Source organism: Amblyomma mixtum, chromosome 6 (genome assembly GCF_055824585.1).
Source record: "Amblyomma mixtum isolate Tamu chromosome 6, ASM5582458v1, whole genome shotgun sequence".
NCBI lineage: Eukaryota > Metazoa > Arthropoda > Arachnida > Ixodida > Ixodidae > Amblyomma > Amblyomma mixtum.
Genome location: NC_143017.1, coordinates 121162693 through 121189929, shown reverse-complemented (window position 1 = coordinate 121189929; position 27237 = coordinate 121162693). Strand labels below are relative to the sequence as shown.

General features: G+C 45.8%; 1 protein-coding gene across 1 annotated transcript in view; it reads left to right on the top strand.

The window, feature by feature from the left end:
• LOC149340217 (ceramide synthase 1-like) overlaps nucleotides 1-24499 on the top strand; it is a 36867-nt gene extending 12368 nt beyond the window's left edge. The window contains exons 3-7 of the mRNA XM_089548990.1: nucleotides 1979-2159; nucleotides 3936-4097; nucleotides 6896-7043; nucleotides 12464-12588; nucleotides 15350-24499. Coding sequence (XP_089405116.1) covers nucleotides 1979-2159; nucleotides 3936-4097; nucleotides 6896-7043; nucleotides 12464-12588; nucleotides 15350-15473 — 740 coding nt within the window. The 3' untranslated portion in view covers nucleotides 15474-24499. The remainder of the gene's footprint in view (nucleotides 1-1978; nucleotides 2160-3935; nucleotides 4098-6895; nucleotides 7044-12463; nucleotides 12589-15349) is intronic.
• The last annotated feature ends 2738 nt before the right edge of the window (nucleotides 24500-27237 follow it).

Sequence of the window (27237 nt, the reverse complement as noted above, 5' to 3'; positions counted from 1 at the left end):
CACCTAAGCGTGGTAATCAAGCTGTGTAATTGTTTTCTACTAGTGCATAGATAATATATGCAATTCCAGGGGGGTGCAACTGCCACCCCTTGCCCCCCTTTCCGGATGCCCGTGTGAAGGGCCCACCAGTGGTCTTTATTACAATATTTATAAGCAGCACCTGACTCTTTGTCACTCTTCATGCTGTCAAGCTGCTATCTCGGGACATGGCAGCATCACCGTTTATGAAGGGCGTGATGACCTTGAGAGCTTTGCACTTTGGAAGTCTCTGCACATGACAGCTTTTTGTAGGCTGGCAGCATGGCATTCTCTACATTTCTCTTTTTCTGCAATGTTTGCTGCGCTGTTTTACTCATGTTTCCATGGTACTTGTTCGTTGAAAAATATATGAATTGGTTGTGGCTGGTGAAGAATTAACTTGAGACGGGGTTTAATAGTTAGAATTCTGAAAGACGTTGCTGCATGCCTTTTACTTCTATGTAATTTTCTGGCTCGTATAATTTCTGAACTTGGAAAAATGATATTTGCAATGTTTCGGCACTAATCTGTGAATGTTGCAAAGACTTAGTGTAGCTTTTCGAGGGGTATAGTTGTGCATAGTTTGTGCAAATTTTTCCTGTTTTGGTCAGGTCCTGGAAAATACTTCTGTAATAGAGTACCATACCAACTTTTTATGAAGACAGTGATGTCCTGTTGCTGTGAACACCATTGATGGCTAGCAGCATTTGTCTTGCATCTGATTCTTGACAAACCCAGACACATATGAGCCTAAGGGTGCCAGATCAGAGCTGGTGAGTAGGCATGGAAGAGCTTTCTACTTAATTCTTTTATAATTTTCCTCAGGCTTAGGTGGACAGTGGGAGGATGCGTTTCCACGATACAAAACAACCCCCCCCCCCCCCCCCCCCCTTTTTTTAAGGATGATTGTGGCGTTGGCTTCCCAGAATACGTGCATTGTTTATGGTTTGCACAGGCTCAGCAGCAGTGGCTGAAGCCAAATGCTTTGAATACTGGAAGACTGTGTCCATAACTTTCTTTCTTGATGGAAAGTCATCAAGTGGGGTTGTTCATTGTTCCATGCTGTGCTGCTTTGTTTCAGACATGAAAATGGCAAAACCAGCTTCATCCAACGGCGTCTTTTATTTTATTTCTCGTTACATGTTTAAAAGAAGTTTTGCATTGAACACTGTGCTCCTCAGTCATTAACTGCGGAGCTCAATCGTAGCAGCTTATGTAAGACAAGTTTTGAGCCACCTCCTCAAGTGCATTATGTGATATCACAAGCATTGTTTGATTGTGTCCACCCTCTCTAGCCTATCTAGGTGACACAAACACCAGTCTCTTGGTTGGCTTTAGCTGTTGCTATTTGAAAGCAACAAAATACTATACTGAATGATGCAAGAGGACAGATACCCTGACGAATGCCCTAGGACAGCAGCTGCACTTGGCACACTGGGCTGGTGGCAAGAGCAACAATGGAACATAAATCCAGAAAAACAAACACACAGAAAAAGAGCTTGACATGTTAGAAATATAACTGAGAAACATAAAGGTTTGGGTGAATCGGTGCCGGCTATGCATGAAGGCACTTTTGGAGTGTTGACACAGTACAAAGCGTCATAGCACACACTCACAAGCACTATCCATACAGCACCTTGATTAAAGGGGGCAGGATATGCCCTATGCCAGGTGCAGTTGCTATCCTACTGAATTTGTCTGGGTATCTGCTCCCCAGTTTGAAAGCGCCATATCGCTGGCATGGCTCAATGTACACCTTCTGTGCTCTCCAAGGCATGAGTGCGCATGTCACGAGCGTGCCAACACTTCATCTTCTCTGAGGCTATGTAAGGTCAGAGCAGTAAACAAGAAATGCCCCCTTGTGCCGCCCAACACAGCCTTCGTATTCCTTTGCTTCAGATGGTTGATGTGCTTGTTCAGTTTGTTGGCAACGCCAATAAGACGTGAATGTCTCTTGCAGGCTGGTCTCCTGACGCAGCTGTCCCTTCGGACATCTGGTGGATCTATGCGGTGCAGTCAAGCTACTATGTGCATGGCATGTATGCAGTGGTGTATCAGGACCTGTGGCGCAAGGACTCTGCCGTCATGCTAGGTCATCACAGCTTAACGCTGGTGCTCCTTGGCATGTCCTACGCCTTCAGGTAGCCACTGCCTTGGCCTTTGTTTTTGCCTTTAAAATATGGAGCGCTTTCTGATGGCTGTTTTTAATGTATCCCAAAGGCTTTCATGGCCAGAAACCATGGGGAGGTGTAATAGAAAATAATCCAGATATTCCACGAGTGTCTGGGGCAGAGAATCTGTGTGTGGATATTCGCGAGAACAGGTGCAACACATTGGTGGTAGTAGCTCTGCGAGCCATTAAGGAACACATTAAATGTGCAGTTGCTGTGTAGAATGTTGCCAAATTTAACAATTTAACAAATATATGTGCAGCCAGTGGCTTTGCTTTTGCTTGCCAGGTGACGAAGGTTTGTAATGCAAACAAGATTTCTAGCTGCGTTATTTCTTTCCAAAACTGCTAAAAAAAAAGTGGAATGGCAGTGTCTTACAAAAAAATTTTTTTTCCCACATGTGGCTACAAATTTAGTTCTGTTACCGCAATTCTGTTGAAGCCTTTCTTGCTGTTTGTCTGATGTGGTCGTTAGTGGATTTAGGGACAGCATTGTTTTTTACAAACAGAATGTGAAAATCAGGCTTGAAGTAGGGTTGAAAACTGCTTTGAGTAAAATTTAGGAAAAGACTCTTTGTGAGGAAGTTTTCGCAAAATCATATAAAATGGCATGATGTTGCTTTTCATCTATTTCCTGTTTTTGACTTAAGTTTCACATTTGCCAGTTTATTGAATCAGAAAAAGGATGGGTTCGAAAGGCATACACAACCTTTAAAATCTGAACCTCTTTAAGTGGTGGCCTTTGCTCTGTGAGCAGCACATATGCACTGTGAGTGCTTGATGCCTCATGAAATGGAATGAATAACTAGCATTCTACAAAGTGGGGATTGCTGAGACTAGAGACTGGTTGATCATAGGCTTCAAGCATGGATGAAAACAGCTCCTGAAACATGTGGCACTAAGAGGAGCAGCATAGTTCAGATAGCTGAAAGAATTAGCAGTCCAGCAACACTGGGCTAATTAGTGAGCTCCTTGATGCATGGCAAGCATGAAAAAGACAACTTGTATAAAGAGGCAGACAGCTGTGAGTGCTCCTCGTAGCTCTGTGTAGCTTCATCATCATCATCGTCAGCCTGACTATGTCCACTGCAGGGCAAAGGCCTCTCCCATGTCTCTCCAATTAGCCCTGTCCTTCGCCAGTTGCGGCCACCATATCCCCACAAACTTGGTCTCATGGTCTCATGGTGTAGCTTATGATACTTTGATACCTTTTCGGTTCTTGTGTCCCCTTCTTTTTTTTTGCATTTAACTCATTCTGTTGGATTTTATTGGGTGTACATTTACTGCTCACTGACTCCTGTCTCATATTCTGGAAGTATCTACTAAATGGATGTGTCCTCTTTAGTCTGCGCCAGTTGGTTGGAGCTCCAAATGCGGTGGTGATGGCTGTGTGATGACGACCGCCCTGTCTTTCCTGTTACATTGTCTTGGCCGAAACTGCACTTGTCATTGTTAGGTAATTGTAAAGCAAAAGTGAATTATTACAAAACTTGTGGTACCAATCCAATGACACAATTCTCACAGTGGTGATCAGAGATGGCAGTGGCGGCGTTCGATTCATTTTAGAGCAAGAGAACGCGCCGCTTTAAGCCACACCCCACTGTGACTGGCCCACTTCATGGACACTTCCAGAATGCCGGCCCATGTTTTATTAGGCTCTACTACTTGATCGGGGTGGTTGTGCTTTTGCTTCTGCTCTTGTGGCTTCCGTGTGTGTGTGACTGAGCAGGTCCTGGCCCCTGTGCAGGTGCCACAACATAGGCGTCCTTGTGCTGGTGCTGCACGACCTCTCTGATGTGCTGCTCGAGTTCTCCAAGCTCAATGTGTACCTCAAGGTGCGGGCGGGACGTCGGCGCCCCGTGCATGACCACATGGCCACTGCTGCCTTCGCCTGCTTCGCCATCACGTGGTGAGACTGCGCTCTCCCCCCCCCCCCCCCCCCCCTTTTTTTTCTCGTTCAATATATAGACCTTTCAGAAAGGGCTCCCTGTGTGCTGCCATATTGTTCCCTGGACTGCAGTGGGCACCTCGTGCTAGCATGGTGGAAGTGGCGAAACGCCTCCTCTCTGGACTGCTGGAAACCGGTTCCGCCGCCGCTTCCACCGTGCTAGCGCAAGGTGCCCACTGCAGTCCAGGGAACAATATGGCAGCACCCAGGGAGCCCTTTCTGGAAAGGTCTATACAGGGTGTCTTAGCTAACTTGGACCAAGATTTAAAAAAAACCTAAGCCTTCTTCAGAACTGAAATTGTGTGGATGTTGTTAGGGTTTGTCTAAAGTTACAGCACCATTCTTTTTGCTCGTCCTACTTCAATAATTAGTCTAGATAAATTAATTAATTTTTTAAATATAGCTTGAAACGTTCAGGTATCAATAGGAAAGTTTAAAAATGGTGCGCGGAGTTTAAAAAATACCACGTGACAAAGCGCTCCGTGCGCCCGGATGCGCCGCGATTACAGCGCTCTCATCCGTGCTTTGTAAGAAACATCACCCGCTTCGCGCGTTTCGTGCTGCCCAAGACAGGGCTTCGCGATGTGCTTGGTTCCAAGATAAGCGCCAGTGGGTACGGGCGGGAGTTGAAAGAAAGCGCGGCTCCCGTTTCTGAGGGCAATAACTGCACACTCACGTTAGCAGAATGCATGCGGAAGAACGATGACAATCTCATGAGTTTGAATTTGGGAGCAAGATCCCAACAAGCAAAGATGCATATAACAAGCCTGATAACGTCGTGTGAATTACGCTGAAAAACAGGAGCCGCGCTTTCTTTCCATTGCCGCCCGTACCCACTGGCGCTTATCTTGGAACCAAGCACATCGCGAAGCCCTGTCTTGGGCAGCACGAAAGGGCCGAAGCGGGTGATGTTTCTAACGAAGCACGGATGAGAGCGCTGTAATCGCGGCGCATTAGGATGCACAGAGCGCGCTGTCACGTGGTATATTTTAAACTCCGCGGGCTTTTTCGTTTTTCCCGAATAAAAATGGCCACGCTAGGTATATCTCGTTGGAAGTGCCTGGGTTGAACGATATTTGCGGAGCTCCACAACCTTCCTATTCACGCCTGAACGTTTCAAGCTATATTTAAAGAGTTAATTTATTTATCTCGACTAATTATTCAAATAGGAGGAGCGAAAAAATGGTACTGTAACTTTAGATAAACCTCAATAACATCCACGCGATTTCAGTTCTGAAGAACGCTTAGTTTTTTTATAAATCTTGGTCCAAGTTGGCTGGGACACCCTGTATATATATATACTGTGAGCAGGCCAGCAGTCAGTGAAGAACAGCGTTTATTGCCGATAGAGAACGGGTTTATGAAGAGACAGGAGGGTGACGTAATAGGTCACGATGCTAGGTCGCTATCGGCATGACGTCAGAGTAAGTCAGCTCTGCTACATCTTTCTTTTCCTAAACAATTAGTTTAACGTCTTTCCGGCAGTGGGTAGCGGCAGGGCTGGAGACATTGTCGTGTGTTTCGCCGTAGTCGTCGGAGGCTGGAGGATCGTATATATTGTGCTGGGCTTTCCTCGAAAATAAAAACAGTTGTTAGTCAGCGCCCGTCCTGTTGTCAGTGTTTCTTCAGTTGTCTCCGTCTGTTTTCGCACTGGTCATTTCGAATTATGGCCGTGTGCAGTTGGATGCTTTTGGCATGGGTGGATGCTTCAGGCGATGTCGGGGTACACGTCGTTAGCAAAGTGTGAGATTTCACTGGACGATGACAGGCTAAGGGACTGCTGCAGTGAGGACGAGCCACTCACCAAGGTGGCTCAGAGCTTAGGGTGCTCAGCTACGAAGCCGGAGGACCTGGGTTGAGTCGTGGCCTCAGCGGGCGTGTTTCGATGAAGGCAAAACGCAAAAGGTGCTAATGTTCTGTGGATGTCAGCACACATTAAAGAACCCCATGGGGTCTAAATTTGGGAGCCCTCTACAACAGCGCCTTATACCCTTGGGAGGCTAAACCCTGCAATTTGCGTTTTATTCACCAAATTGACATTGTAGCAACCCTTGCCAGTCAAAAGTGCAGGCCCCTGCCATATTCTTCATGGCGCATATTAATGGAGATGAGCATGTGCAGGACATGCTGTGTCACTTATGTGGCAGCTCAATCACTTAATTCAAGAACTGCCTCTCTCATAACATATGAATGATGTAAGTTTGCGATCAATAACATCGTGTGTGACCAATGATTCTTTCTTTTTAGCTGCAACATTCCCTCACCTCACGAGTCACTGAGCTCGCATACTATGCTACTAGATTTGCAGGTGTTCACCATCCTTGCCACGTTAGCACCCGAACACAACTCAAAACATGCAGCAGCTGGTGAAGCATGCGGGGGCATTAGTTAGTGATGTCAGTGGTCGTGACAGCTGCCAGACCAGCGAACTGTTCACAAAGAAATAAAAAACTCACTTTAAGCACATGTGCTGAAGTTGAAGTTGACAGTTTGTTGAGAGTTAAGAACAAATTAACGTATAAGCTCATATTTTGAGGGCTTGTAATATGGGGAATAGGATGCAATAACTACTTTTAAGTTCCAAATTTGAGTGCTGTGGCTTCTTTAACAGTGGCAGTGAATGCATGAAAGGAAGGATATGTTTAGCAGTAAAGCATTATTATTATTATTTTGCTGCTGCCTTGGGATGACTGTGCATTTTTTGTGCTAGAAATGGAAAAAAGCAACACGGACTGAGGGTGAACTGGCTTGACCTGCAGGTTTCTGATGCGGCTGCACTACTACCCGCGCAAGGTGATGTACGCGGCCAGCACGGGCCTGTTTGTGAAGCAGGTGTTCCCGGCCCACTACCTGCTTTTCCTGGGGCTGCTCTCCTTGCTGCTGCTCATGAACCTCTACTGGTTTTTGGTACGTGCTCCACTCCTCCTCTCGTGTCCGTTTCACCGGCTGTTGCAAATGGCAACAGAAGCGTTGGTTGGTTATTCAAACTGCAGGAGAGGTCGAAAACTTGATCACACAAAATGAAATTCAAGCTTGAAGAGAGTCTCTTAAATTGTGATGCTGAAATTTCGCGCAAGTCGGCCCATTGCGCCCGCGTGGTTTCGAATTCGTACTGTTCTTGGATGTCGTCCGCCGCACGAACTTGAACAGTGGTCGCAGTTTGCTGAACTCATCTCTGCCGAGTCTTACGTCCTGAATACGGGAAGAGGTAACAGCGAAGTGCGTGGGAGGCGTACGGCTTCACGGCGGTGGCGAGCATGGAAAGAAATGGTGGAGAATTTAAAAGTGAATCAGCGTAACCGTGGCAAAACACACCATAACTCTGACCTTTCTACTGTAAACAACTGGTGTTTCGATGACAGGCAAGGCGCCTCTCAATATATGCAAGCCACCGCAGAGTGCATAAAGGCTGGTTCATATGCAAGCGACTGAGCGATTGAGCGGCGCGTCGCTGCGAAAATTTCCAACTTGTTGAAACCTCGCCGCTCGTCGCAGCGACGACTCAAAACAGGTTTTTCCGTCGCGGCGGCAGGATTCGCTACCATATTCGCTTGCATGTGAAACAGGCTTAAAACTGGATGCGATGGCAATGCATTGTATCCAGCATTAGGCCTAATGATGAAGGCCAACGCCAACGGAGCGCTTGCTTTGGCCGTCTCTCACATCTCATTGTTTTGTCATCTTCGTGTTCTCATTCCAGGCCCATCATACTACGAATGTAGCGCAGTTCCCGCAGAGGCTTGTTCGCGTTCCCATCTAGACTTTGTCCTAACCCATGCGTCCGTTTGGCAACATGCTGAAGGCAGCACAGCCAGGCCAAGCTCGTGAAAGCGGTCACCGCCCTTCGTCTGCGCACATGACTCAAGGCGAAATTTAGTCGCCAGGAGCCTCAGAATGTGTGCAATACAACTGACCCCTTCCTCCGGTATATTGGCAATAAGTTCGCGATTTTTGCGGTGAATTTTGATTTTCCGAACTGCCCAATTTTTCGGTCGTTTTCGCGGGTCCCTAGTGAGTCTGAAAAATCTGTCGTCGACTGTGCTTAGTGTATTTAGGGGCATGCGAATATTGAAATTTTCTAATAGGAATCGAATACGAATATGAAGAAAAAAAAAAATGGCTTCAAACATCAGTTTGAATCAGTACAGAAAAAATATTTCAGAAATGATGAACAGGCAAATGCTGTTGCCGTTATTTTTTTCAAAATGGAGTATGGTGTTTGAAACTGAATTAACCAAATCTAGACTGACTCAGCACTGTGTAAAAGAAACTTGATGTGCACAGAAATGTATACCACTTGATTAGACAACATAACGGTATCCAACCTGCAATGTGGATACTGAAAATGAAATCCATAAAATAAAACATGACTGGCAACTAAAAATAACGTAGTAGATAGAAAAATCTCATTAATTCAGAGCTCAAGGGACCAGAAGCAATGCCCAGATTATCTGAAGGTCGAGTTATAAAATGTCCTGCACCCATCTAAAAAAAAAAGAACTGCCAGACGTGCAAAAATGTGATGCAGCCATATAGAAGGTCCATCGCACAAACACCGAAATGCCCGTGTTGAGCGCACACTTTTGGCATGTTGGAAGAGCAATGCGGACGTAAGCAAGGGAAATGCACACTGGCGTCCGAAGGGTGAGACTGCTTCTAAATAGGAAAAAGAGTGATTGGCTACCAACCATTTGGGTCCGAAAGCTGTGTGCTGGGTTTGGACGACAGGAAAATGTGCAGGCCGACGAATTCGCTGTGGGTGTATGTAATGCATTGTGAAACAATAACAAAAACGTGGCTCGTTTTCTCATTGTGACTGTTCAAAGTAGGTGGTCAGCCATCTTGTTCTCATCATGTGCCAATTGTGGGAAAGCCCACTTGTAGAATTTCATAAGAGGTCAAGCCTAGCAGCGTCAGAATGTGATGGGACCGCATGATAAACGACGAAGAAGAAAACTAACAGGGCCTTTGTACTCTTCTCCCGGCACCTTAAACTCAATCACTTCAAAATTTACACAGATAGATACTGTGGTTTTGCCACGGTCAAATTTATGAAAATTGCTGCAGTATGCGAGTACGATCGCTGGTGAATATTCTGGAATTTTCTGATGTTCATAAATTCTCAAATACCAATTCCTTGAATATGAATGTGAACTGAATATCAAGCCTATTCTATCTGTTTTCAAATATAGACATGCCTCTATAATCCTTTGCAAACTATGCCAACAAGCAGTCTTTGTGACTTAAGCAGAATCTGATGCTCATGTCTCGAGCTACATTATGAATCAAGTTTCACACTGTTTCACACACTACGCAGCATGGCATAAACATAAATTATTGGCTATGAAAGGCGTTGGCACCGACTTGCAGACATTATCGAGCAGTCTGATTGCGGGAAGCAATCCAAGTGTGTGCTCCTCGTGTCAACCAGCCGGGTATTGGCGACGAGTGCGAATAAGGTCTGAAATCTCAAGCAGTCAGTTGCAGTGCGTCCGAAATTGCAGGTGCTCTTATACATTGGCTCTATGGGCCATGTCGTGGTGCCACGAAAAAGTGAGTAATCAAGCGTGTCCGAAAAATCAGGCGTTCGAATTTTCGGTCGTCGACTGTAGTTACAGGGTAAGTAAAGGAGGGTTAGAATGCCTGGCCAACTGGATTACGCCGTGAAGGAAGGGAGCAACGTACAGAGCATAGCGACCACCTCGCAGCGTGCGTCAATATGGAGGCACAGATTTTTTTTAAATTGGCAGTTTTTGCATCTGCTATCAGTCAATTTTCTATTCACACAACAAGTGCAGACAATGTTTATTTTCTCTTCTCTGCTGCGCGCAGCACTTCAGCACATGTTTTACCACACTCAAATGCGTATATTTAAGTCGATTCTCGATACGTGTATCGAATTCGAAGGGGTTACAATTGTCAGATGTGTTGATGATTTCATATATAAAACATGGCAATGGAAAACTTTACCCCAGAAGCGTGGATACGGTGGACCTACGTTAGTGGCATGCATGCTTCCTACAGCAATGTGCTGTAGGAAGCATGCATTTCACATTGAAGCCACTGCCGATCATAAGAGGTTTTATTCTCTTACGGGTACATTATGAATGCAATATCTTGGACAAAATAGGGGTAACGTTTGGTTTCTGCGTCACCTTCAGCTGCAAAGCAGGCCACACAAGAGCCGCTGCAATCCTTTGGTCAGCTAGACTGGTTTCACCGCGTGACAACTGGTGCACCGAATGCACTAGCACCACAAGACAGCAGTGTTGCATTGAAAATAAGCATGTCTTGCCAAAGGCCACCTTCAAATCATATCTCATGTTCACTTCGTCATGTGGTTTTTAGCCTATCGCAGCGCAGCCGACCAGGCTTCGTGTGCGAGAAGTGATCGTGGGAGCGCCGTTAGGAGAAGAACCACTTGTAGAGGCGTGGTGCACAGTTCAGTATGCTAACGCAAAAGCGTTAAGGGCCCCGTTGTGCAGAAAATCTTGCGTCGGCGTTGTCGGCATTGGGAGCGAAAAATCACAAGCATGACTCTGGCAGGTGGTCCCCAGAGAGCAGCCTAGGAGGTGGGCGGGCCGCCTAGGTCACGTGACCTTGCAGAGTCATCTCAGCCTGCCCAGTGTGGCAGGTGGAAGTTAAATTAATGATTGATCGCTTGCGAAGAGCAACCTGGGCTCCACAAGGCCCACCGCTGGGAGCACCTGCCATCTCGGGGCAGTGGCGCATCGCTCAGCCGCTGCACCACTGCACCAGGACGGGTACGAGGACTTCTAGGGATCTATGAATGTGGAGAATGACCTTCTGCATATACAGTAGCCGACCGATTTTTCGGAGTCCTATAATTTGGACTTGCGCGATATTTCGGACTTCGCTGAGGAACCGTCGCGCACCTCATAGGAACTTGTACATTTTCATGGCTGATATTTTGGACTTTGTGGAGTCTGAAAGTTCGATTTTTCAGACTAAAATATGTGGCAACATTACTGTGGAGATCGTTTTTCAATCGAAAGTTCGTTATTTCGGCCTAATATAGACGCGAGCGGGCATCGCTCTCACTACCAACCCTTACTCCACCACCGTGAAAGGTGCCGTTTTGGATTTAAATGAAATTGGCGGGTGCAATCGGACTGGCTTGGATAGGTTTGGCTATTTGTTCTCCATCTTTGCCCTTCGAGATAATGGGATGCTCTCCGTTGCCATCGAGATGGCCTACAGAGAGCACGTGATCGCGTTGAAAACGGTACAAACAAACAGTGGGACAGCTGCAGCGTCCGCCACAGCTTGGACGACACCCCCCCACGGTGCGGGGCAGCAAACGCGGTAGAGGGGGGGGGGGGGGGGGGGGGGGGGGGGCGACTGCATTCAGAGGCGCTCGTGGGGGTTACCACTCGGTCTTCGCGAGCGTCATTCCCCCATGCAAACTGACTGTTCTTGTTACGCACAGTGAGTACATTCATTCGCGGCACGACTTGCAGCTGCGCCGCGCTGTCTGGTATCGTGATGTGATAGGGTGCGGACATGATGAAAGCATGACTGTGTCTAGGATACAGTCTTAATATTATCGCTTGTAGGTGGAACATGGGGAGCGGCGATTTTTTCTATTTTGAAAGCCGATGTTTCGCAGGAAAGTTTTTTTTTAAGTTCATGGATTTTTCGGACTGTTCGATTATTCGGATCATTTGTCAGGTTCGAGTCCGAAAAATCGGTCGGCGACTGTATGGGAATCAGCCCACTGTGCTATCGTGTCATACTCATGAAGCGGAGCTTAGGTGTCCCCTACAATTCTTTAATGTTCTGCTGAACGGGAGTTCAACAAACACGCAGAACACTGCTATGCTTTTTCTCGGCATTTTCAAGGGGATGTTGTGATGATTCAATAGTATAAGCAGTAATTCATTAATATTTGTGTTCAATATATCTGGGATCGACTGTGTCATTTTTCAGACAATGATGGGTTTCAAAACACCTGATTTAAGAATATGCGAAAGTGAAATTTTGTGGCAGAGAAAAAAGCTGGGGTACAAATGTCAGTGCCTCAAAATCAAATGACAATAAAATCCGAATATTGTTTTTTTTAGCTAAATGTTCCATGACAAATCTGAAAAATAAAAATAACCTACTAATAAGAGTACTTCTCTTTTGATTTCGGCAATGAAACTTCAGGACAGCATAAAAAAAGGTAACGAGGCATACGAGTGGATACAACAGTTTTTAAAAAATCAGTTTTTGGGCCATTTGTGGGGACTTCAAAGCCATGTCTCCCCTTAATAAGGCAGAGTACACTGAAAGCATTTGCATCCTTGTGCTGTTGTTAACTGCAGCTGATTGTGCTGTTCACGGTGCGAGTGCTGACGGGCGACATCCAGGAGCTGGATGACACGCGCGAATACGACGTGGCGGAGAAGCTCTGCTCCTCGACTTCTACCAGCAACGGCCGCCACGCAACGTGAGTTTTTGGGCCTTCCTTCTTGGCAGCCAAGCTGGAGCTGTAAAGAGTTCTTTCTTGGGCATGTGTGTCAACGGAACATAATTGCATGACACATTGCACGCTATGCTGTCTGTTGCATTGTCACTTTGCTTGTACTGATGTGCTTTATCAGGCACAATGTTCCCACACCATGGTTCCCATTCACTTTTAATGTCTCCAGTAATTTTATATGCAGAGTTCTTATTCATAGTCTCCCAAAGCATGTTGGATGACCTGCAGTGGCAGTGTGAGAAATGTTCTTGTTCGTGGTGCCAACATGGGGGGTTAATTATTTTAAAAGATGAGTCTTCGCATAGTGCAGAAAAATGGATGGACAGGTAAAGGAACACAAAGACTAATAAGAGACTGGTGACGTTTTGTCGAGCAAACTTTTTTTACCATATATGGTTCCATTTCTCCTATGATTTTATAAGTGGTTTTCCACTTATCTCTTTGTTTTTTCATGGTGTACACAGTTGTTTTATGCATTTTCAGTGCTTGGTGAGTCCACAATTGTAGGTACCTTCGGCTGTTCAAATGATAGCAATATGAACCCCTTGAGACACACACTATGCTCGACTGTCAAGAAAAATGTGAAACTTTCTGTGTCTAGATTTCGAACCCTCTGTGTCAGAAAGTGTGAATGGCTCACAAACTTTTGAAATTCATGCGTGCTGCATGCATCCGTGCGAGTGGAACGACAGACTTATTCTTCTGTTGAACACAGTTATGCACAAGTGACTTTTTTCCTTATTATCTGAAGCTGTTTTTGCAAGGGAAACTCAGCTAAAGTGTCGTTTGTAATACTCCGTGTAATACTCCGTGTAATACTGTGTATTGTAATACTCCGTGCTGCAAAGGGTTGTGGTATCAAGTCTGGCGTGAGTGTGAAGCATGCCTGCATATGGTAGGCCTGGAGACAACACGGCAGAGACAGCATGAACAGAGCACAAAGAAATTGGTTCGCATAGGTTATAGCCTTTTGCGAATAATGGTTTTTTGGTTTGGAGCAAATAGTAATTTTGTTTTTAATTATTTCTCAGTGAATATTTCGAGTACTTTGGTGCTCAAGAAGTTGCGTAGCACAAGAGGCATTTTCACAGCCCTGTATTTTTCTAACGCACGAGAGCATTGCTTAAAAAAATAAACAGAAAGAAAACAGAAAGGAGTGCATTAAAGCTATGCTGACCTTTTGCAAAAATGTCCATTCGAAAGTGGGGCAGTTGACCTACACGCGGAGCCAACTTGCGGGGTCCAAGTTAGGTTCTATTGAGCTGCGAGTATTACACGCATCATGCTGGTGCAATGGGGCTGTATATGTAAGAAAGTGCTGAACTTTTGCAAAAATAGTCACCTGAAATTGGGCGAGTCGACCTACATGCAGAGCTGCCTATTTGCAGAGTGTGAGGTAAGTTTGGCCAAGCCATGGGTATTATGTAGTGCATACCAGCGTCCATTCATGGACCACAATGTGTAAAAAAAAAAAAATGCCAATTCGCATACAGATTTTCTCTGATGAAAATTTGAACTGTGCGCCATTTACCTGGCTAAGTCGCACTGGCTGTCACTGTCCCGGATGAGCGATAGGTGGCACGAAAGCAAGCTTCTGGTTGTCGTTTTTAGCTGTGCATGAGCCATGATGCCTTCCTGCGGGATGTTATGTTAAACCGAAACCACACGAAGAAATCGCTCCAAAACATTATTGGCTTGGGATGAATAATTGGAGATTTCAGATATCAATCATCTGGACACATGCTTTTTTACTATTCGACTGAGTGTTTGAAGTACCGAATACTCACAAAAACCTACATATATACTCTTGTAAGGGCCGCCTCCTTGTAAAGGCCATACCCTCAACTTTGCAGTTGGTAATTTTGAAAAAAAAATTCAACCAAAAGAATTGCTTCATGCCTCTGCGGAGTAAAATTTGTTTTCTTTGAGGCAAAGATGTCCTTCTCTGCAGACTTTCAAGAAATTAAAGTTGAGTACTTATAGTTGTTTACATATGTTGAGTCCTGTGTATAGAAAAGTGTATTCATAGTAATTTGTGTGAGATTAATGCCAACAGCATTGAAACCTCACAGAACATGACCAGACAGCTTCATAATCAGTCTAGTTTCAAGCGTATTTTTGGCAAGACGTATACTTTCACTTCATCTGCATTACCTCATGCCATCTCATTTCGGAGTGATCTTCCCGATTCTATCGTCTCCATCACAGATTGGAAAGTCTTTTGTGACCATTTGTATGCACATTGCGCTGCATAATGTTATATTTCTGTTTTCTGCATAGTTCTTTATTGTGTCTTTGTATTAGTCTCTTCTTGTGTTCTTTTTTTGCTGCAAATCCACTCTTATTGAATGCTGCAGCAGCCTGTAAGGTTCAACAGAATGGAAAGCTGGGCTAGTTGTAGGTTGTTCATGATGAAAATTTGTGGGCGCGAACAAACAAAAGACAGAGAAGGTGCTTGTCCTGTGGTTTCTTCTCTGTCTTTTGTTTGTTCGCGCCCACAAATTTTCATCATGAACAGCCTGTAAGGTACTCCAAATAAAAAAAAACCTTGCATTTAATAGGTTCTGGTAAATAAATGTAATGAAACTGAAGGGAACTTTACAGACGGGTACAAAGTGTTCCAAAAGTTATCAGGTGCTTTAGCCATTAGGGAACGCAGGCACGTAGCTCGCATTTGGGTGCCGCGTGGCTCTCTGACTCACTGCAAGCACGCTCACCACTTCTGCAGGAGCGATGACGTTGGCGTTCTGCGACCTCTCAGCTCGGGTGACGGCATCAAGCGGGAGAACGGCTTCCAAAACGGTTGGAACGGGGTGCGTGAGCGCCACCCGCAACCACCGGACACCTCCTAGTTGACCTCTGCGGCATGGTCGCACCCCTCGCTTTGTCTCCGAGGGTCGGCGGCTGCCCTCCATGCTTGGAGTGCCGGGAGGGGTGCTGCTGCTGAGAGGTCTGCCCACCTGCGGCTGCTCGGGACGCCCCCGCAGCAGCCGTGTGCGTAGGTGTTGTGGTGCCGTCGCTTGAAGTGCGCCTTGCTTTGTTGGCGCGAGCGGTGTGTGTTTCGGAAGGTGTTCCTTCAAAAAAGTGGTTCGCTTAGGGGTAGGCGGAGGAGTAGGCAGGTTTAGCAACACATCACCGAGTGCCGCAGTAGCTCTGCAACAACATGCGTGCAGTGTTAGAGGGAGAGAGAGTGATACAACAACGTTATTGCACACATTGCCTTGCGCTTCCAAGAGGTGGCCCCCCCCCCCCCCCTCCCCTTTGAAACACTCGGCTAGGAAAGTTGGAAGTATTGCATTGTTTCAGTATACAGTGTGTATATATATATATATACACACACACACGCATATATATATATATCCCTCACTGTCTTCTTAGGAGAAGCACTTTTTTGAAGGGAATCGCGATTCAGTGTTTCCGCCGCTGTTGTCAGCCAAATGGCGCAGTGCACCTCCGGGTCTGTGCCGTGTTCACTTGGCATTTTTCGCTGAGGCTGCTCTTCTGGTGGTGCAGCTTGCAAGCATAGCCTCTTTTTTTTTTTTGCTGGCAGCTGCAGCAAAGCCCGTTGGCTCTCTGCACTGCTAAGTCACAATAAGACTCATAGCGCAGGAAAAAAAATTCCATTGCTACAAGAAAATGATGCGCAGAGGAGTTTTAAATGGCCAGAAACTGCCGGTTACTGTTGCTTGATAGAAAAACTGCACCAGTGAGCACAGTTACCTGCATGCTAAGTACGAAAAAAACAAACAATTAAATTGGTGTGCTTAGAAGCTGTAGCAAAGTCGAGCAAAAATTGAGGCCTGCCTTTCTGCAGCCCCGCTACATTTGCAACCTGAACTTTTATTACCGAGAGGAAGGCTTTTGTTTTTTTATGCTAGGAACGTCGGTCAAGCGAATTGGCCAGTGGGTCTTAATGAAAGGTGTGTGGTACTTGAGCTGTGAGCATTAATAGGCAATGTGCTAATTTCCCTTTGTTGGGCTTGTCGCACCTTTGCTCGTATTCATTACATTCATACTGTATGCCTCTCTGTTGCAGCTGATGAGTACAGGAGCGAGATTTTCCCACTGTAGATGGATAGAGGGGAAATGCATTCAAGTGTCACTCTTCCTGGCTTGATTTTTCCATTCTTGCTGTTGTGTTGCTTGTGCACCCTTTTGTGAATCTCAGTCTCTTTCTGGTATGTCGTTCAGCATTGTTCAGGGATCAGCACTCCTTGCTTATGATGCACATCCGCTTCATTAGCTTTGGGCTGTGGTAACTGTGGGATGCAGATTTGGCCCTTTGTTTGGCACGCAGTGGCCTTTGTTCTTTTTGAGGTGGTATACCTAACACAAATGCCTTATAGACCTAGAGGTCCTCAGTGTTGTCCATAGCCATGCGCGCTGTCAGCATCTCAGGTGTGAACTTCGCTCTGGAGGAAAAAAAAAGAACAACTAGATCCAGGGTTTCAGGTTGGCACATCTGGGTTTTTCCTAATCCAAGAGAGTTAAGCAAGTAGAAGGGCCACCCTGTGTGATTTTGCTTGCATCTTCAGCAGGGCCACTCTGTGGCCACCACTGTGCCCCTGCAGATGGAGCCTAATCCCACGAAATAGCAGTGGCCTTGTCGTATTTGCTCGCAGAATGAATGCACTTTTTTCCCCCAGAATGTAGAAAATTTCGGGTGCTGCATTTGTTACGCATGGTTGCATATTAACGAAAATTCACATTTCAACGAACAAAATAATGAGAGTGTTTAAAATGTGAGTGTTTTCACTATTGAGTAAATGTGGTGGCTTTCGTGCTGCAGTCAGAGTAAACAAAATGTTGCAAGCTGTTAAAATTATGCTAGCTGCCTACAGGCAGATCCGCTCTGCTCCATTCTCCTCTGGCAGGTATGGGTGATTGTCAAATGCTTTTGTTACCTCGTGTGATCCATTTGGTTCTTTGTGCGTTCTTATTTTGTGCTCTTCAGTGAACATTGGCTCGATGTGGGACATCACACATGATGCATGCACGGGAAATCAAAGGAACAAAAAGCTTTCTCAGCATCTGTTGAGACATCTGCTCATATTAAGGCCGTGTCATTAGCATCACGTTGGTGGCAAAAACAAAAATGTGCATGGGCTGGGAGCAGTGGTGCAGTATGCATCTTTAATGTGGAATTCCAAAAGAAATCTCCCATGGTGTGGTTCGTATGTCTTCGCTTCTCACAAAACTGCGACCATTTTCGTTACTGTTCAGATGTGTGGCGCACTAGAGCACTCTGTGTAAAGGCTTCTCACTATTCGCCAACTCAATACATGTGCCCACTTTCACCTGCAGTGCAGGTTTTTCTTCTAACTGGAATGTTCATTCTTTGCTGGCAGTCATATTGATATAAGGTAGCATGCTTGCTTGCTTTAAATGATCTTTGCTGCTTTCTTGTCGAACAGAATCTCAAAGCAGACTAGCATAGTTATAGCTGCACTTCAGTTTTTGTTCAGCCTTACTTGAGTTGTGTCAGTACATTGCTGCTCTACATGCGACGCTCACTGTTTTGAGCCTCAGCCCAGCCTTCGCATTTGTGCTATTTTTTTAAGCTTTCATAAAAAGTTAGAACACATTGCTGGGTGTTTTTACTGGTTATTAGGCAGAATGGGAATGGAGCTTGCTCTATCTTCCTAGGTCAGCTGTTTAGGCAGGTCTCTTATGTTACTGAAGAGTTTGATTTCTGGTTTTGTGTTCAGAGGCTGCATGTCTTGTGTTCAGGAGCCTAAGTTCAGTCTGTTTTTCACTCTTCCTTTTTTGTTGCTGTTTTCCTCCCCACTGTACAGTACATACATGACATGTGACATCAAGCACATTCCCCATTGCCATGGTTATATTTAAGAAGGCTTTGTTCAGCATTGCTTTTATGCCATTACAATTCCTTGTTGATGGTCTCCGACATGAAGCGTGTGGCAGGGGGGGCCACAAGAAAAAAAAACTTACTTCTCCTCGGTTATCAGTTCTTTCATGTCTGGCAGTAGCTTCTGTTGCACTTCTTCTGTTGCTAATTGGTTTCAGTAGTAGGGAGTGCTGCAGAGGCGTTAGTTTAGGTGAGAAGAAGGTGTGTGCTGATTTTTGGCTCTATGCCTTTTGGCTCTTTCGGATCTTCCTACTGACGTGGTAGCAATTTTATACGGTATTTGTGCCTGGCAGTCCCTCCAGATCTGTCAGAAAACTGTATTAGCTTTGTAAAATCTGCTCGAAAGGCGGAAGGTTTCTGCCTAAGGCTGTGGGGACTTCAATTGTGAGCTCATTAGGCTATTGAAAATTGACCAGCTGCTTCCGAAACTACATGGCAGGGTATGCGTAGATTAGGTTTTGCACTGGTGGTGCTCCATGGGTCAGCGCCTCCTATATTTAGGACCGAGCAGCTTAGCGTGGGTAGTTATGCTGGGGTCTAGGCTTTACCCCAAAAGTGGGGGGGGAGGGAGCATAGTGATGAGGACTTAGCTTCCGCACTAGTGACGGTGCTCTGCGTAGTAGCTCCGGAGTGGTCCTGGAAGTGCACTGCGCGCCGTTTGCTTGGCCTCCCCTCGGCAACAGGGTTGCACTGCTGTGCCTGCAGCCCTTACAGCTGCGCCGCAGAGACAAGGAGGCTTTTTTGGGGCCTCCTGCTCGGCAGGTGATGGTGGCTGGGCACACTTCTTGTTGGTAGGTGCTAGTGCTCACCTTGTGGAGGAGCAGCTGTGTTGGTAGGTGCAGGCTGCGTGTGGGGTACATTTTCTTGTATGTTTGTAAAGCTTGCAGTGGTCGCAGTACCTTTACGCGAGTGCTGGCAAAGACAGAAAATATTTGTCGCCAGTCTGTTTCACTTGTGAGTGTAACAATTTAGGTGTACGGCGCTTTGTTGACTGTCATCTGTGCTTGATAATTCAGAGATAAAAGGTTGATCTATTCTGTCGAGAGGTGGAAGGGGAGCACTGTGCTAGTTAATTTGGATGTCTCATTGTTTTTGAACTGCATTGGAGGATGTGTCACTTTTGTTATGCTTTCAGCCTGTTATGGATTACATTTGCCTTGTAAGGAAACCCAGCAGACAAACACGGCTGTCTGCACTTAACGTTCTCAAGGTCTCAAGTGTTGCTCTAAAAGTTTCAGTTTTGTTGTTGACATCATTTCGTTCCGATAGTGCTTGTTCGCACATGAAAGGGGCGTATTGGCTAATTGCAATCTTTGTGTTGTATGTGCATCAAAACTGGTCACCAGCCAATGTTTAAATTGAGTGGCTGCCTGGCAGCGCTAAGCGCAGTTGATTGTCAGACACATGATTGGTTGGGTACATTAGTTTGGCGTATATCATTCAAATTCTGCAAGTGACAGTATTCGATGAAATAAGTGTTGGTTTGTTGAAAAAACATTTGTGTTTATTTTATTTCACTTCTTTTATTGTCTGGCAGTATTGTTTGCCCACTACTAATAATGATAGATTTGGTGTATTTAGTGTACAGGAATTTTTTTTATATGCGCATAACATGCTCAACGAAATGAATGGCCTAGTTGCTGATATGAACATGGAGGGAGGTAATGCTTGTTCGGAATACTGCAACATAACCTTCACTGTTTCTAACAACGTAGCACATTCAAGATGCTTTTGCTACGTGCAGTACTAGTATATTACACGCTGATGAACCTTTCATATTGCGCGAAGATTTTGAGTACACATATAATTTGTACTGCGCCTGTCTGGCTTCTTGTCTTGAAGGAGCCTCACTGTAGCGATGGCCTTTGCACAGCAATATATGTGGATCTGTTTTTTCAAGTGTGCATGGCAAGCTGAATTTTCCTGTTTAGGAATGTTCACGGGACTTGTGTTCGCGCATATACCCAAGTCATCCACCGGTAAGAGTGGATCACATATCGTAATTTTGTTCTTTTCTCATGCATATGATGGGTATGTATCATTTCATCTCATAGCACCGAGGTCTCTTTGATGTTGCATTAGGCAGTTATGGCCGACTGGCAGTCTGTTCTTGGTAAGTTGTTGTTGCGCATGTGTGAAAGTGTTGTAAGCAGCCCTGTATATGCGCAGCAGCTCTGAGCCAGTACTGAAGGGGAGAATGCTGACTGGTATTAATAATAGATTTATAAAAAATGTCACCGATCTAAACGTTTAGCTGGAATGCAGTGAGGTTAGACCCAAAGGAAATTAGTTTTGTTGCGTACCACATTTCTGTCTATTTTGTTCAGAGCTTATCAGATCAAAGTGCACATTTTTTTGTGCCATCTCCAGACCGTAAGATTGGAATATCGCAGGAGTGAGCTGGGTGGTGATGTCTGCCGCTAGATAGGTGAAACAGTCATCTCAAATGACTTCCAGTCTTTTCTGTGTGGTGACTGTTTCACTTTTATAGCAACAGATGGTGTCAGTGTTCCATTCTTTTCACAATGCGGCTCTTTTGGTGTAGGGTTACAGCGGGTAGTGCATGCTTGTGAATATTTTGGATAAAACAGGCTGACACCTCTCCCAAGTGTGTTAACCCTTTCAGACGCCATTTTTTGTTTTATTGAAATCAGTTATTTTTTTCACCTAAGTAGTATATTTAGGCCTCAAGAAAGGAAATTTGCTAGTTTTTGAGCGTGAAAGACCAGCAGGTAAGCTTGTACAACGATGTGCAGAATTCCGTACTAAGTGCCAGATTTGTTAGAAATAGTAACACCGAAATGTTCTCATGTGTCAGGTAAGCACCCTAGCAATCGTGGAATCATTTTGCGTTTCGAATATGCACATTACGCCCGAAATTGAGCAAAAACAATCAATTTTTTCACTTGCAACAAAATCTGTCTGCACAAAAATGGTGGACAAAGTGCTACCTAGCCCACTGTTGAGTGAAATATTATTTACTGCGTTCGCTACATGGCACAAAAAACCAACTTATTTGCGACAAGAAGGCTACTCAGTTCAGCTGTAACAATGAAATCACTGCTAGGTGCACTAGTCTCTCAGAAAAAGCTGTGAGTTTGCTGTCTGCACAATTGTGTACAAAGCGCCTTAAAGGGTTAACATTTTTTGCCAAATGCCCGCTCACATGAAATTGAGACCAAATTAGCCAGTGGTACAGTCAGCACCAATCGTCAAAAGAGACACATCTGTCGGTATCTACACTGGAATGCCAGTCTGCCGTAACTGCCTGCCACTGGCACTTTTCGTGTCATGCGTATGGCCAGCATGTCTTGTTGGGTCTCCTTCTTTGTTCCTGGTGGTAGCGAGCACTGGTGTATTGTGTATCTGCAGTCCAGGCTTTTTTTTTTTTTTTTTTTTTCCGCACTGACCCAGTGTTTTGGTGAATGGCTCAATGTCAGCCCGACTCGCTTTCTCTGCCGGCTTCCAGGAAGTGATCTCTCTCTCTCTCTTTGTCCCGTTGTGATGAAACACGATGCCTTGCGAAGAAATTTCGGACCCTTAGGAGCAGGCCTTATGTGCATGGCTTGGATGTGCAGGACTGCCTGGAGAAGATTTTGAGACGAAAGTGCCCCCTGGTGGCTGGCTATTTTGCTTCTTTCAAAGCAGCTGCCGAAGTGCACCTGCGTGTGCTTCATCCAGTTACCGATTTGTTACTCTGATTCGTACCTTTTTCTGGCTGTGCTCGATGGGGAGTGCCCATGTTGAAGCTACGGCAGGCCCCAGACAGAATGCAAAAGTGCAGCAATGCCTGCAGCTGTATCACTAAGCAGCATGGCATCACAGTAGGCAGTGTAGAGTTTCATGAAAAAACCACTCATAACTGAAGGCCAGGAGGTTGCCGCCATGCAACATAGTGGCCACATGCTCGACCAACTGCGTGCGATACAAAGGTGTCGCACTGAAAGCAGCTTTTTTTTCTTTCTTTTCAATTATATCTGGACAGAATGGTTTTTAGCAGTGCTTCAAATCAAATCAAATCAAATCAAGTTTATTTCATATTTACAGTACATGGTTATGGGGTATATACATCAGGAGGCCCAAAAGTCGAGACTGCAAATAGGGCCTCCTATGGCTACATGAACAGAATACATAAACCGGCGCATGCACAAGTTGTGATTGTGTGAAACACATTTGGATAGAGGGCAAATATGCAGTCTAGTGGAATTAAATACTGATGTCTTGCGGTAGTGGACCCCTTTCGTAATTTGTGAGTGAACTTTCCCACATTCTAAAAATGACACTGCTGGCCATCAATAAAACTAGGATGAAGTGCTGAACAACATGCTGCATGTCGCGTGGTTGTTGTCACCAGAAAGAAACACGAGCTGTGGCTATGTAGTATGGTTAAAATATTTGCCGTTCCACTTTTAGGAAGGTGTGCAAAATTGTGGTGAGTCTGGCTCAACATTTCTGAAAAGGGGTCTCTGAATGATGTATGGTGAAAAAGTACAGAATTAATTATTTTTATTGTCATAACTTTTATGCCAGGCATAGATGCTCACATTGGGATAAGCTTCAAAACATATTAGAAGACATCAGCCTGGCTGTGACCAGTGAGCTGCTTACTCAAACAAGAACTTCAGAGCACACTTGCATGTGGCAGATACGAAGATGTCAAGTCTAGAAGCGCATATTAAATAACTTCCATCGGCGACGCAAGCACACCAGCAAAGTTTTCCCAAATGTGAGCAATGACATGTTGCTAACAATTCACATAAGAGGCACCTGATGCAACAAATCCAGCTTGGGCCTAATACAGCTCAAGAGCTGTGTGAGGCTCCAAGACCTACGCTTGCAGTGGTGATGATGACGATTATGAATACGTTTTATTAACAGGAAAAAGTGAAGGGTAATTAGGGGAAGGTTTGTTGGATCCTTTGTCAAGGATTCTGTTGGCTAAGGCAGCCGTCCTGGCTCTTTCCTTCAGGGCTGTGCTGGACAGAGCTGCCTCCCATCCTTCCCACATTGGCTGTTCTACAGTATTGAAGGCGCTATTAGCCTGGCAGGTCCATACCATATGGTACAAATCTGCTTTCTGCCCGCAAAATTTATATTCGGCTGTAAAGGATTCGGGCTGGACAACATATGAAGCTTTACTGGATTATTAAAGGACACGGTGTGTAATCACCTTAAGCGGCACTCCTCTGCTTTATCTAGCTCCCTTGGTCAGGCCCGGGAATTTTTGAAAAATGACTTCCGCGGTGTCTTCCTTATCTGCTAGCTGCAGAGATAGAGCTTCCAGCGCCGCGCCGCTTGTTCGATCGTATTGTGAAATATGAGCAGCGCTTCCTTTCCAGTATTTTTCGCATTTTGCTTTCTGCCTGGGGCCTGCCGTGCGCTCTGTGTTTTCTGAGAATCAAAATTCGGAAGCTGTGACATTGAACGCCGCTGCCGCTTCCATATCGTGCTGGTCGGGTGATCAGCCCGTGCGAGCTGAGCGCTTGTTGCTTCCTGGCACAGTTGCCGTCTTTTGACTGCCCGCCTTTTTACCCACGCAGTGAACAATGGTGCAGAGCTGTAGAAAAAAAAGAAAAACACAAACAAAGCTAGTCCGACTTTTCTTGTGCGCGCATGTGTGTGCGTGTGTGTGTGTATATGCGTGCTTCTGTGTGCATTGACTGGGTGACCCAGTAATTGGCAGGTCGCCTTTCACAGAAGGTCTCTGCGGTTTTTTCCAGCTTATCACTTTATCAGCCGCAGTGTGTTTGCCAGTCGCGTGCAACTCAAAAATGAGGAAGTAATTGTTCCTTCGGTGTAATTTTTTTTAACAGCCAGTATGTATAACGTGTGCGTGTTACTTATATCGCTAGCACGGGAACAAAGTGAGCGTGTGCTTGCGCTGTGCGCAGCGTGTTCCTTTTTATTTTTCTCCGCCTTTCGCTGTTTCTTGTCGCGCGCGTATCTTTCCAAGGAACTCGGCGCCCTACAAGTGGAGCCTTTGGAGAAAAATAAACGCGTACGAATATGTGACAGTGTTCCGTCTCTCACTGATGCATCTCTGTGTCTACACACGACAAGATGCTGTAGCCTTTTGTTCCCGCCGTCTAGATTTTAATGCAGGTGTGTATCTAACTCCTTTATTCTGTTCAAGGACGTGCGAAGGTCATTCGCAAAAGTGTGTCTCTGATATTATTTGCAAACTATGAGAGCATTACAAGAAATCTGCGCATGCCACACGCAAGTACTTGGCGAGACCTTTCAAATGAGTAAGTTTCATGGGTCCACCCGCTCTTTGAGTGACTCCATGACCTTCTTATTACCTTGGAGCAACTGGTTTTTTGGACTGCGATTACTCTGGGCTGCGCGGAGAGTATGGGGGAGCTTAATCTTTGGCTCTTTCCTGCTCTATGAGCATGGTCCATCGTCCAACATGGCTGCTACTGTTTTTTGACCCGTTTTTAATGCTAAAAAGCATTACTAGTCCTGTTATAAGAGAAGCCGGCGGCGCGCTCGCACGGGTGCATGTTTGTGTTGTATGTACTTGCAGATTGTACAGAAAATCCCAGCGATGGCAAGGAAAATAGGGTGATGTCACTAAGCGGCCGTATGACACACACAGCAAGCTGATCACCGCCACTTATGTCATTCGTCCATATACAGGGTGTCCCAGCTAAATGTAACCAAGCTTTTAAAAAAGACTGAAGTGCCCTAGCCTATAGTTGGGTACAACTTGTCTGCAGTGAAGCTCTGCTCACATTCAGCCTCCGCGCACAGACTTCCTCCATGGCAAAAAAGTAGTATGCTACTTAAACGTTTCTTGTTACCTAAACAAGAAGCTTATCACAAGAAAAAAAATTATGAGTTATAGAACTTTGAGACGTGGATTGTTTGGTACAGTCAAACATTAAAAAGCTGATTTAGTTTACAGTCGCGATTGGCCAGCGGAGTAATACAAGAAGCCGCGGGCCGCGGCCCAGTGTTAGCAACTGCTGTTTTTTTAAGTTGTATCCGACAAGACCTTTCCAAAAAGGGCTCCCTGGGCGCTGCCATATTGTTCCCTGGACTGCAGTGGGCACCACCCGCTAGCACGGTGGAAGCGGCGAAACGCCTCCTCTCTGGACTGCTAGAAACCGGTTCCGCCGCCGGAAACAATATGGCAGCGCCCAGGTTGGAAAGGTGAGGGTTGTTGCCAGTCGCTTGTCCTAGTTTTTTTTATTGTGCAAACATAATTAGCAGATACTAATTAGCTAACTTTTTAATTATTGCCTTCAGGAAGGAAGTGTCAATGCAGGAATTGTAGATCACATAGAAATATAACCGGTTGCCATGTTTGCAACCAAGTGCCACTGATACAGCTTCTTTAAAGAAAGCCCGCGAAATACAAAAAGAACCACGTGATAGGGAAGCAGTTTCAGCGCTCCCAGACGACCGGTCAAGCAACGACATTCGCTTATCTTTGCAACGCTGTCCGGAACGGGTTTCGGCGTTTTGCGATGGTTGCGAGGTGTACGCCAGCAACTCTCGCATGGGCGCTAGGGCGGCCGCTTCTTCGGCTCGTGACGGTGCAAGTTCGGCGGCACGGCCACTCGAGGCGAGGTTTCGCGTGAAAATGCGCTCCATGCGAGCCGCGCTTCACTTCCTTGGAAAGCAGCGCCCGCTTACTTTCCATGACGCATAAGCAGTTCCTGGCGCATATCTCGCCACTATAGTGAACTAGAATACTCATCTAGTGGCGCGAACGGAGGCGCGCGGCAGCGTAGCGGCTGAAGCAAAACGCCGCTCCTCGCCGCAAGGGGCGCCACTGCGCCTTTTACTAGCCCTGCGCCAGCCTGCGCTGCCGCTGCCGTGCTGCTTCTCACGATCAGAACGGCTCTCCGGGCGCTGAACCGAAGTGTTTACTGTGCGTTCTAGGTTTCGGCGTGACTCCTCGAGATGTGAGTGATCCGGAGAAAATCGTATTGCGTGTGTGAAGTTGGTGCTATATATTAAAGAGAGGCACGATGCCGAAAAGGAAGACGGAATCCCATTGCTTTGCTCCGGGCTGTCGGAGCGGTTATCCGGGAGCTCCTAAGGCGTCTTTGTTCGCCGCACAGTATTTTTACCAGGAAGAGAACATCTGTGTAATATATTTTCTACATTTCAGGTGTCACTGAAAAGGGTCCGCAGAGCCATTGCTCTATATGGCAAAAATGCTGCATTACAAGCCCTATACGGGATCACATCTAGCCACACCAACCCAAACAGTTTTGAGGTTCAGAGGGTGTCACATGCACTGTGGCATCAAGTGACAGCCGGCTAATATTTTATATAGCTGGTTATGTCGCCAGAAAATGTGGCCTGAAGACGGGCTGTGAAAGCTGCCTGAATTCGCTTTTGCTGACAAAAGAGGCGGCTGGGAACTAAAACCTAGCCCCGTTCACTCGCACGAAAGACAACGGTGGTCTTCTGTATCCCGCTGCTCCCCTCTACAAATTTGTAGCTGACCTAAAAAATGCCTTCACGACATGTTTTAGCCTCCTAGAACTAAATGCAGACAATATCGTTGATATTGAACAGGTGGTTAAGGCAAAAACAGAGCTTCGGCTTGGCTGTCCTGACCACTGTGAGAATGCGGCAGCAGAGCTCACTGCTTTTTATATAACAACCCGCCTTCAATTTCCGGAGCCCTCCACTACGACATAGCCTTAGTCGATATGGGGCGTTAAACCCCATAAACCAACCAAACCAACAAACTTTTTTTATGAAAAGCATCAATAGCAGCAACA